At 42.6% G+C, this 11,361-nt stretch overlaps 1 protein-coding gene across 1 annotated transcript in view; it reads right to left on the bottom strand.

The window, feature by feature from the left end:
• Rbmx2 (RNA binding motif protein X-linked 2) overlaps positions 1-6,736 on the bottom strand; it is a 9,413-nt gene extending 2,677 nt beyond the window's left edge. The window contains exons 1-4 of the mRNA XM_021153668.1: positions 6,620-6,736; positions 6,298-6,413; positions 4,288-4,339; positions 1,895-2,024 (exon numbers count right to left, since the gene is read on the bottom strand). Coding sequence (XP_021009327.1) covers positions 1,895-2,024; positions 4,288-4,339; positions 6,298-6,413; positions 6,620-6,624 — 303 coding nt within the window. The 5' untranslated portion in view covers positions 6,625-6,736. The remainder of the gene's footprint in view (positions 1-1,894; positions 2,025-4,287; positions 4,340-6,297; positions 6,414-6,619) is intronic.
• Positions 6,737-11,361: the final 4,625 nt, after the last annotated feature.

Here is an 11,361-nt window from a genome sequence, read left to right as displayed (position 1 = left end):
AGAGAGAGAGAAGAGAAGAGAAGAGAAGAGAAGAGAAGAGAAGAGAAGAGAAGAGAAGAGAAGAGAAGAGAAGAGAAGAGAAGAGAAGAGAAGGAGAAGGAGAAGGAGAAGAAGGAGAAGGAGGAAGAGGAAGAGGAAGAAGAGGAAGAAGAAGAAGAGGAGAACCTGGCAGTGGTGGTTAATCCCAGAGACAGGTAAATTTCTTTGAGTTTGAGGCCAGCTTGGTCTACAGAGCTAGTTCCAGAACAGTAAGGGCCACACAGAGAAACACTGTCTCACAAAAACAAAAAATATAAAGTTGGGGTGGGGGAGAAGGTAGACAGATTCTAAGGAATGACGCCTGACCTAAGGCATCACACTCATGAATGTGTGTACATATATACAAAGTTATATAAATTTAACAAGAAAACAGCATGCCCTAGGAAAACATGAAGACTACAAACATGAAATTTAGTGCTATTGCTGCTTTTTCAACAAAGTAATCAAGAGGCAAAATGAGACCAAGGGAACAAACTTCTTTTGTTGTTGCCTGTGATTGTGATGGCAGTGGCAGTAGAGGTGGCAGTGGTATTGAACTTACAGTCTTTTTTTTCTTTCTTTTTTTATTAGATTATTTTCTTCATTTACATTTCAAATGCTATCCCAAAAGTCCCCTATACCCTCCCCCTGCCCTGCTCCCCTACCTACCCACTCCCACTTCTTGGCCCCGGCATTCCCCTGTACTGGGACATAGAACCTTCCCAGGACCAAGGGCCTCTCCTCCCATTGATGGCCAACTAGGCCATCCTCTGCTACCTATGCATCTAGATCCACAGCTCTGGGGTACTGGTTGACTATGACAGAGAGGCGCTCTCGTCACTGACCTCCATCCCTAGCCCTACTCCTACCATATAGGAACTTCCAGTAGCCACGGATTACTGGGCTATAAGCTAGAGGTTTCCAAGAGAACAAGAATAAAATGAATCCTTTACCCTGTATATAGTCTGTTTTCAAGCAGACACACTTACTATGTGGGCAACATCATCTAAGACCTAAAGATTAATTTCACTGTCCCACTACAAGGGTACATTTTTACTTCTACCTTTAAGCCTCAAAAGCTTCTGTCATCCATTCTATTTCTCATTTTGATACACTTTTTGAAAAATCAATTTTCCCTGATGGTGATTTCTTGTGAATGCCACTCCCTTAAAATTTCAGAATGGCTTACTTTTTTTTTTTTTTAAAGATTTATTTATTGATTATATGTAAGTACACTGTAGCTGTCTTCAGACACTCCAGAAGAGGGAGTCAGATCTCGTTACAGATGGTTGTGAGCCACCATGTGGTTGCTGAGATTTGAACTCCAGACCTTCGGAAGAACAGTCGGGTGCTCTTACACACTGAGCCATCTCACCAGCCCCAGAATGGCTTACTTTTATAGACTTGGTCATCAGATTTTAACTAGAGAATTTCCAGGAGCCAATATGTTAAGTCACAAAAGTCATTGACTAGATACACATGGCTCTTAGCTCATCAAGCCATGATGAAGTTCCCAGTTCCCTGGCACAGCACAATATCCAAGAGCAGTGTCTCTAGGCTCTTCATTCTCTAATGTACTATAACAGATGGGAAATGTGCATAAAAACATCTGCCAGATAAGGGGGCACAGACCCACGTTTCTGGGACAAGTTTGCTAACAAACAGAGGAAAGTTACAATTCCTGGAAGGCGCATGAACCAGAAAATGGTTTCCTGGAATCCTTCCCTATCCAGTGTGTCTACTCACTTCCACAACCCCCACGGTACACCCAGATGACCAGTACTATTCCTGCAGCTGTAAACAGAGGCAAAAAAAGCGAAGCCTCACCCATCCACAGGAGAAGGCCAGCCAAAGAGCACACAGTAAGCACGTTTACCTTAATTCCATTGAAATTGTCAACAGCCAGAACTGTGCTCCTCTGGTCTTCATAGCACAGGAAACAGAATCCTTTGGATTTCCCAGTCTTCTTGTCTCTCACAAGATTAATGTTGACAATCTCCCCGTATCTATTTTATACAAAGTTTTATTCATTTAAAATTCACATAATAAGAATACTGTAAATGACACAGTAGGTTGAAAGTAAAGAGTTAAAGTTGTTAAAAATAAATTCTAATACCTACAACATATACTCAACAATCAGTATGATAAAACTAGAAATAATAGTTTAAACAAAATCCTGCTACTGGAACTAGAGAGATGACTCAATAATGAAGATCACTGGTTACTCTTCCAGAGGACCCAGGTTCAATTCCCAGCACACACTTAGAGGCTCACAGCCATCAGTAACTCCAGTTCCAAGGAATCCAGCGCCCTCTTCTATCTCTCACATGGTGCAGACATACATGTAAGCAAAACATCCATAATTTTTTTAAAATAATTTTTTTTAAAGATTTAAAGCTGTCTTCAGACACACCAAAAGAGGGCGTCAGATCTCATTACGGATGGTTGTGAGCCACCATGTGGTTGCTGGGATTTGAACTCTGGACCTTCGGAAGAGCAGTCGGGTGCTCTTACCCACTGAGCCATCTCACCAACCCTTAAAATAATTTTTAAAAAACTTGCTACTAACTAGAACCTATTCTCTTAGCTAATAGTTGGATGAACTAAAATGAAAAAAATTAAAATGTATATGGTATACCACTTAGAAATTTAAAAAAAGAATAAAATACATGAAAATTTGTAGGATGTAGCTATGCCAGCTATACTTAGGGAAAATTGTAACCTTAAAGAATTTGATTCCTTAAAAAGAATGAAAATAAAATAAAGCAAACTTAAAACAGGCTTTAATAAAGACCAAAGCAGAAATTAATTGAATACAAAATAGAAAGTCTACCCTACTTCTTATAAAACCAATTCCAAATAAAGCTTTATAAATTAAGTCATAAAATAAAACAGGAATTGATGTATAGTTACATGATTCTATATATACATACCAATCCAAAATCTATTATGTAAAATAGTGAATGTTCTCAACTAAGGTTGAGAACTATTTGACAATATAATGAGGTATAGCCAATGCAATTAGATAAAACAGATAAAAGAAATGGAGAAGTAAAAGTATCTTCCTATTTGCAGATTATATACAATAGTATATAGAGAAAATTAAACAGCATTAATGATAAGCAATGACGAAAATAAACAGTATAAGAAGTCAGTAAAATTGGACAAAGTTAAAAGTCAGTCACCCTTTATATGCAAAAATAATCAGAAGATATAATAGAAGGGAAATTCCCTTCATAATATCAGCAAAAAGGGACAAAATACTTACAAGTACACCTACTAACCAAGCACTATACACAGCCTATATGAAGAACTCTTTTAAATCTCCAAAAGACATAAACAAGCAGTTTTTTAAAGTACATTATTTTTCTTAGATTGGATGACTCACTATCAGAAAGATGTTAAAATCTCCCAGAAAGTTAATAAAAAATGTTAATATAATCCCATTAAAAACCCAATTTAATCCCTTACCTTAGAGTTAGGTAACTTTGATCAAGATCTGAACTGGGTGGTAGTGGCACATGCCTTTAATACTGGCACTCAGGAGTCAGAGGCAAACAGATCTCTGAGTCAAAGCCAGCCTGGTCTACAGAGCACTGCAGAACAGCCTGGTCTACAGAGAGATCCCATCTCAAAATAAAGGGTGAATAGGCATTCCAGTTAGAGTAGAAATTAGTAAAACCATTTCAAAGAACAACTCAGCAGTGCTGACAAAGCCTAGCAGGCATGGTCTACTTCTGTTTGGCCCAATGCCACACAGGTAAGGCTCAGAGAGCCCTGTGATCATGGATGACCCAGAGCTTTCAAGAACCCAAAGAAAAAGGGCAACACTGCACCTTCCTGAGAATCCCAGTCTGTTCCAATGCAAGCCCACACTGAAAAAGGCTTAGTAAAACTGACAGAAATGGGCCAAAATCCCTCGGACAGACTCTCAAATGACCCCAGCTCTGGGATCTCCTATGGGGTAACTCTCTAGGACTGATCTAGGGTCTAGCCTTCCCCAAGGAGGGATGTCATTCAGCCTAGAATTAAAATGGCTTTGGTGGCTTTTTGAGGCAGGATCTAACTTTGTAGTGCAGGCTGACCTGGAATGCATTATGGAACCTAGGCAGACCCCAAGTGATCCTCCTATCTCAGGCACTTGTCTAGTGGCATTAGAGGTGTACAACTCCTCACCCAGCTTGAAATGCTTTGTTGCTGTTACAAAAATACACCATGGAAGCAAACTGTTCCATGCATCCAGGAGATAGGAACTAACAGAGGACTTACTGTGAGAACACACAGATGATGTCGCCTTCTGTCAATTCATAAGGAAGCCCTCCTGGAAGAAAACATACTCCAGTTTAGTAAGCATTAATCAGGCATTCACTGCATGCTATGCACTAGGCCAGACACTGGAAGTGCAGATTAAACAAGCCTTGATCTCGAAAATATCAGTCTAATACAATGACAGAGTGGGTACGATGACAGTTGTCTGGAAGAAAAGTCATTAACTCTCAGATCTCTTTGAGTTCGAGGCAAGCCTGGTCTACACAGTGAGTTTCAGAGTGAAACTGTGCCTAAAAAAAAAAAAAAAGAAAGAAAGAAAGAAAAAAAGAAAAAGAAAAAACTAATTTCCTCTGAGGGGAAAGGCTAGGGTCATAAATTACCAAATTAATCTTATCATTGAGTCCTCACATCCAAAGTCCTATAAAGCACGTGATTTCCAGCACAAGACTCAGATTTCATAAACACTGACTTCAATAGGCTGCTACTGCCCCCACCCCCACGTGCAAACTACAATGTATCAAGGAAAGTGCTAAGCATTCACAGGAAGCCTTTCACATGTTCCTCCATGTTCTCCCTCATATGCAAAAAGGGGACGTTAACATACTTGCCTCACAGGAGTATTATGGAAATAAACTAAAATGAGGCATATAAAGTGCTTAACACAATCCCTTCAAAAGGCAAACTGCAGGATTTTGGTTGTGACATAAAGTGAATACACGACAGTAATATTGTCCCCAGAGACTCAAGAGTTCCCCTTTTACAAAGGCTCTCAGTCTCTAATCTTGGTAAAATAATTCTAAAACAGACTAAGGGGCAAGCTTGAGGTCCATTGTGTTAGCATTTGAGGGAGAGCTGATAGGAAGGCAAGGTGTAAGATTCGCCAGCTACTGGGAAGAGGAGGGAGGAAGGAGCTGCAGAAGGGTTGGCGGCCATGCCTTCAGAATTAGGAGGTCAAGCAAGCAGGAGTGCACAAAAATGGGGGCAGAACAGCAGATGCAAAGGGACCGGAGAACATTTAGATGTGAGATGAGAAAGCCCAGCGTGTTAGGGACAAGCAGGCTCAGGATTTCTGCCAGCACCCAGAAAACGGAGAGAAAGGGAGAGGTGGGGCTCAGCAAGGCCTCAGAGCAGCAGGTAGACTTAGGGCGGGACATCAGTACCACCTGCACTGGGGATCATTTCCCTTCCGTGTCCCTAGCGTGTCTGGGGGTGACTGAGCTTTCCTGACAAGTGTCTACTGGCCAGATGACTTAAAGCTCTGTTCGATTAGGTCTGAAGGAAGGGGCACACTAGTATGTAACATGTGGGTTACCTGAAAATGTCCTGGTATCTACCCAGGGCCAGGGGTGTACCCCAGACTCTATTCTTTTCATCAGAAGTAGCTTTCCCTGATCCCGTCACATTTTCAGATGGCCTTTCAAATGTTCAGCCGGAGTAAAGCTAATTTTGAATCAACCCTCAATGTCTTCAAATCCAGCTAAAGTCTGACCAGGTACATCACGGTACAGCTAAGGACTAGGAGCAGAAGCCCAGGAGAAGAGAAAATCATTGTGAGGAAGAGCAGGCACACGATCGATATGTGACCGTGACGAAGAGCACAAGTCCCACAGTTTTGAAGTGCTGCAGCATGTGACCTTAAGCAAGTCCAGTAACCTGTCTGCACCTCCGTTTCTTTGACATCGTGATAGGTTGACTGTGGAATTAACTGTCTCTGAGCAGCCAAGTAGCAAGGTTTCGAATAGAATGAAAGGCAAATACCAATTCTAAGAAGCGCTGAGGGCAACTGAAAAGTGGACCTGTGAGCAGAGGAGCTTCCAGAGTGTGAGGTGATGAGCTTGTTCAGAAGCGATGACCAGGGGCGCTAAATAACCGGGGGAGGGGGCATGGGGAGGAGAGGGTAGGGGGATGAGAGAGAAGAGGGATGGGAAGGGGAGGGAAGGGGAGGGGAGGGGAGGGGGCGGGGCGGGGCGGACTCTGAAAGGCACTGCTGGAAAAAAATGGGAACCTCACCAACAAAGATCCAGGCGCTGTGCTTGTATTCCGAGTGCCAAGACACCTTTTCTGCCACTCCAAGTTGAACCTCTCGCTCATTCAGTTCATTGATCAGCTTCACCTTAGTCAGAGGGCTGCGCGGGCGGCGGGCGGCGGGAAAGCCGGTAAGTGCGGTAAGTACGTTTCCTCCCAGCCCGCCCTCTCCCTACCGAGCTTCTCCCGCCCCGAGGCCCGGAGGGCGAGGACCGGTCCCCGCCCTTTCTGGGCGGCCATCCTCAAGCCACTCTCCCTTCCGCGGAGAACACTCCCGCCCCTATCCACAGAGAAACAGAATCCTTACTTCATATTCGCATCTTCGCGCGGCTCGCTTCAGACGACTACAGCTTCCGGGTGAGGCTCCAAAGCGCTCCCGCGACCCGAACACCCAGCTCAGATTGGAGCACGGGGCCCGCGAGGCGGAACTTCCGCCGGAAGTTCCGGCCCGCTAAGCCCTGGCGCCTGCGCAGTAAGGTGAAGGCGCTTTCTCAGGCGTTCGCTCCAGTGGAGAGACAGTTCCCAAGTCAGTCCCCGCCCCCTTTTTGAAGGAGAATGACAGCGAGAGCCTGGGCGGGGTAATGGATCTGTGTTCCTCTGCCAGTCGGAATTAAATGCCCACGTATAAACAAGCAGGCAAAAATTAGCATTGTCAAACTAGTACCTATCAACTAAAGAGTTAGAGAACTTAAAGGTTCTGAATGAGAGACAATTTATGCACGTTATCTCTGTTAGATCTCAAACCCCAATGGCTCCTCCCAGCACTCCTCACCCTGCCCCTACCCTAAACCTCTGATTCCAAGGGGGCTCACTTTCTGCCATTTGCATTTTCATTCAATCTCTTGTTTGTTTCTTTGTGTAGCCTTAGCTGTCTTGGAACTCGCTCTGTAGACCAGGCTGACCTCCCAACAACCCCGTGAAATACAGTTACCACCCCCATTTTACAGAGGAAGAAACTGAGCTTCAAAAAAATTAGCTTGAAGGTCTAGAGAGGTGGCTCAGAGGTTAAGACCATTTGCTGATTTTTTTCCAGAGAAGCGGCACCCAAAACAGGTGGCTCACAAATCCAACTTCAGACGATCCTCCTCTGGCCTCTGTGGGCACTTGCACTCACAGGGCGTACTCACATCATTTCTGTCTTCTCCAGATAGAAATTCAGTTTTTCCAGCATATTTCTTAAGTAGGTTATCTTTTTCCCAATATATGTTTTTGCTTCCTTTGTCAAAACGTAAGTAGGAATAGCTTTGGCATTTTATTCTGGATTCTCTTATTCTATTTCATTGATATTAATGTCTACTTTTATAGCAATACCAGGCTGTCCTTATGACTATAGGTCTATAGTAAAATTTGAGGTCAGGTCCTATAATACTATCAGCATTGTTCTTATTCCTTGGGATTTCTTTTCTACCTATTGTCTTTTGTAGTTCCATGTCAATTCTTGTGTTATTTTCTAAACCTGTGAAATACATCAGAATTTTGAAAGGTGTTGCATGAAATCTGCAAATTAATTTTGGTAGTATATCCATTTTCACAATATTTATTCTACCAATTCAGAAGCATGGAACTCTCTTTTTCCCCCTGAGACGTGGTCTCACTATAGAGCTGTGACTCTCCTGGCATTCACTTTGTAGAGCAGGCTGACCTGAAATTCACAGAGATCCACCTGCCTCTGCCTCCCAAATGTTGTGGTTAGAGGCAGCATGGAACTCTTAAGGTAAGAGACAACATGTGATATTCTCTTTTGAGGCTGATCAGAATATTATGTCTCCATCATTAGGGCCAGAGGTAAAACTCAGAATCCATTCTTTTAACAAGAGGAAGTAACTTTCTCTTAATGAGCTTTAACAAGGCTCTGATACCTCCACCTTGACATATGGCATTCTAAACATTAAAGAAAGGAAAGATTATTCTAATGGAGGGGCCCATCCTCCAAACTTACTAATGTCTGTCTAGCTACCTAACAAAGAGAAAACATGAGGACACATAATGTGTGATATTACCCCATATAGAAGATTTAATTCATCCTGCATATGTCTCTCTCAGCATCTGGTCATGAATCATAATGTTCTAAAAGTGAAGGTCCAGAGATGAGTGATGAGTAGTCTAGGTGAGCCTTATTCAGAGCACCAGCTATTAGGCCATCCATAATATCATTTTGATGATGTTAAGTGTCCCATCAAGTGGCTCAAGCTACAACCAGTTTCCGGCAAGAAGCAAAAGCTGCCCAGCAAGGAAAGTTTCTCCTCTTCTGTCTGTGAACTGGGGACTGCTTTTGACTTCCTTGTTCCAATGCAGCTGCCCCCTCTCCTCCCCTCCAACCCTGCTATTCATTAACTTCATCAAATAATCTTGCCAGTGAAAACTAAACAGTGACAGATTGCTTATGGGGTTTTATCCATTCCTAGAAATCTCCATCGGCTTTGTTGGTAGGGCTAAAGTAGCCACTTGCAAAGCGATTAGCTTGCAGGCAGTACTGTCTTGCTAGTGTCTTCTGGTAATTGTGGAATAAAGAGTTGGGGCTCCACCTGGGGCTCAGTCATCTGCATTTCAGACGGAAGCTGGAGCATGAAAGAAAGTTAAGCCAGAAAATGGAAGGATCAGTTATGTGGAGAATATGAGGAGTATTCCTAACTAACTTTTGGGGTTGGCAGAAGTGCTCATTGGTTTGGGGTTTGTTTTGTTTTGTCTGAGTCAGGGTCATATATATCACAATTTGGCCTTAAACTCCCAATCCTCCTGTCTCTACCTGCTACCATACCCAATCAGCAGAGATGTTCTGAAACTGAAAACACTAAATAAAAAAACAAAAAAAAATAAAACATCCAAATGTTCAAGTACTAGAGACTTTCTGAGACCTTCGGTTGCACTGCTATAAATGGCAAGTCAGACTTGGATCTGTAAATTTGATCACTGCCGAAGAGTCAGTAGGAGATGATAAGTTATGATGCCTTGAAAATATCTCTAAGTCTGAGTTAAAGGGGATAAAGGCCCAAAGTGCCCTTTAGCCTCACCACTGGAGAGAAGGAAACTGGTTTACCATCCATGATGATATCCATCAATAACACTCATTTAGAACTTGCTGTATGTAACATGTAGTGCTAGCTAAAGAATTCAAAGGTAGTCTCCATATTAACAAAATGGCTGAAAGTTTTGGTTAATCAGTGGTCTCTTCTTATCACCACAACACACCCCAAAACAGTTTCCCTTTCTGGTGTCCCTATTTGCAGCCCTGAAAATGCTCTTTTCCAGATTTCCTAGGTTCAAAAGCAGGATTTTCACCGTTTGTTCTTATTTCTCCCCACTAGAATCCTCATCCAATCACCAAGAGCTACTGCAGTATCTGTGAGTCACATCTCTTGAAATCTTGAAATCACAGTCTGATAACAAATAATTATCACCTCCAGCTCTTTCACTTCTCATAATAACTGCCCTAACTCCTATCTTTTCCTGGATCCTGTGCACAAAGCCTTAAATTCATCTAGCCTCCACTTGCCTACATTCTCTTGAGTCACAAATATTATGCAAACTACACACTTCTGTTAGAGAAGACACATACCCTCGGCCACCATCCTCTCTCTGATTGAAACCTGCTTAAACTCCAAAGCCCCATTCAGTCTTTTCTCTTAAAAAAAAAAATCTCTCCATTCCTTCAAGTTCCTGGTGATGGCTCCTACTTCTGAATTATGTAGCACTTCAAAAAATCCTTTACATTATCCCCAAGAAACACTGCCAGATCCGGGTAGGTGAGGTTCTGCTCTTGTACACCTCAAGGTATAGAAGGTAAAAGATGCCTTTGTTTCCCATTGGTCCCTATCTATACAATTATAATTATCTTTATCCAGATACTACTTCTGTTTTTATTGCTGTTATCTTGGAAGAACATTTCTGGCATTTCTTTCCCTTTGCCACTTATTCATTTACTCAACAAATATTTAACAAGCATCTATTAAATGTCAAATACTACCCTAGATGCTGGAGATATAACAATGAACAAATCAAGCAGAGTTTCTGCCTCTGTGGAGCTTGTATTCTTATTAAAGAAGATGGAAAATGAATGTATAAGTATACATACAGTGTCAACAAGTGCTATAAAGGAAGAGTGAAGCAGACTAGGAAGTGTGATGTGGTTTTGCTATTTTAGAAAGGGGAGGTGGTTGATCAAACTGAAAAATTATGGTCTCTTTAGCAATAGTATCTTACCCTCAAATTCTGACAGGCAACCAAAAGCATGTATGCATGTGCATAAGCATGTGTGGTGCACATGCCTGTGTATGCTCAGTCACGTGCATGTGGTGGACATGTGCATTGAGTTTGACATTGGACATCTTCCTTGATCATTCTCCATCTTCTATATTAAGGTAGGGTCTTTCAGTCAAACTTAGAGCTTACAGATTCAGTTAAGGTAGCAAGCCAGTTTGCCCCAGAGATTCCATGTCTCTGCCTCCTTAGAACTGACACTATAGACAGGCTGGCATTTACATAGGTGCTAGAGATCCAAACTTAGGTTCTCACACTTTTCAGGACAAATGCTTTACCCACTAAGCCATCTCCCCAGCCACTCCTTGCTGTTTCTTAAACAGAGACCTGACTTGGGACATCTGTATTAATGTTCCCAGTTTTTGGAATGCTCTGATTCCAATCCCAGAGCCATGGAAGCATTGCTGCTCTTAATTTTCTTGCAGGTCTCTCCTTCTGTTTCACTTTTTAAAGAATCAGGAATTCCATACATGAGTAAAATGGCATTTTGATCATATCTACTCTTCCCTCCTCTCCTCATCTCCACCCACTTCCCCTTTAGGAACCCTCCTCAATACCTGTCTTCTTCTATTACACACTTATACCACATGTACCCACATGCACATGCACATGCACACACACACACACACATACATGCACTCACACACCCACTGTGGAAAGCCGTGCAGCGTGCAGCGTGCAGCGAGCAATCGCTGTGGAGAGCCGTGCGCGTGCCGCGAGCAATCACCATTATAAGATGGCGCTGGCCTCCGCTGTGACAAACTAGTAAACAAGCCTTGTGCGCAAGTGCGA

This window comes from Mus caroli, chromosome X (assembly GCF_900094665.2).
Source record: "Mus caroli chromosome X, CAROLI_EIJ_v1.1, whole genome shotgun sequence".
NCBI lineage: Eukaryota > Metazoa > Chordata > Mammalia > Rodentia > Muridae > Mus > Mus caroli.
The sequence above is the reverse complement of the archived record's forward strand: the minus strand, read 5'-3'. Positions and strand labels throughout refer to the sequence as shown.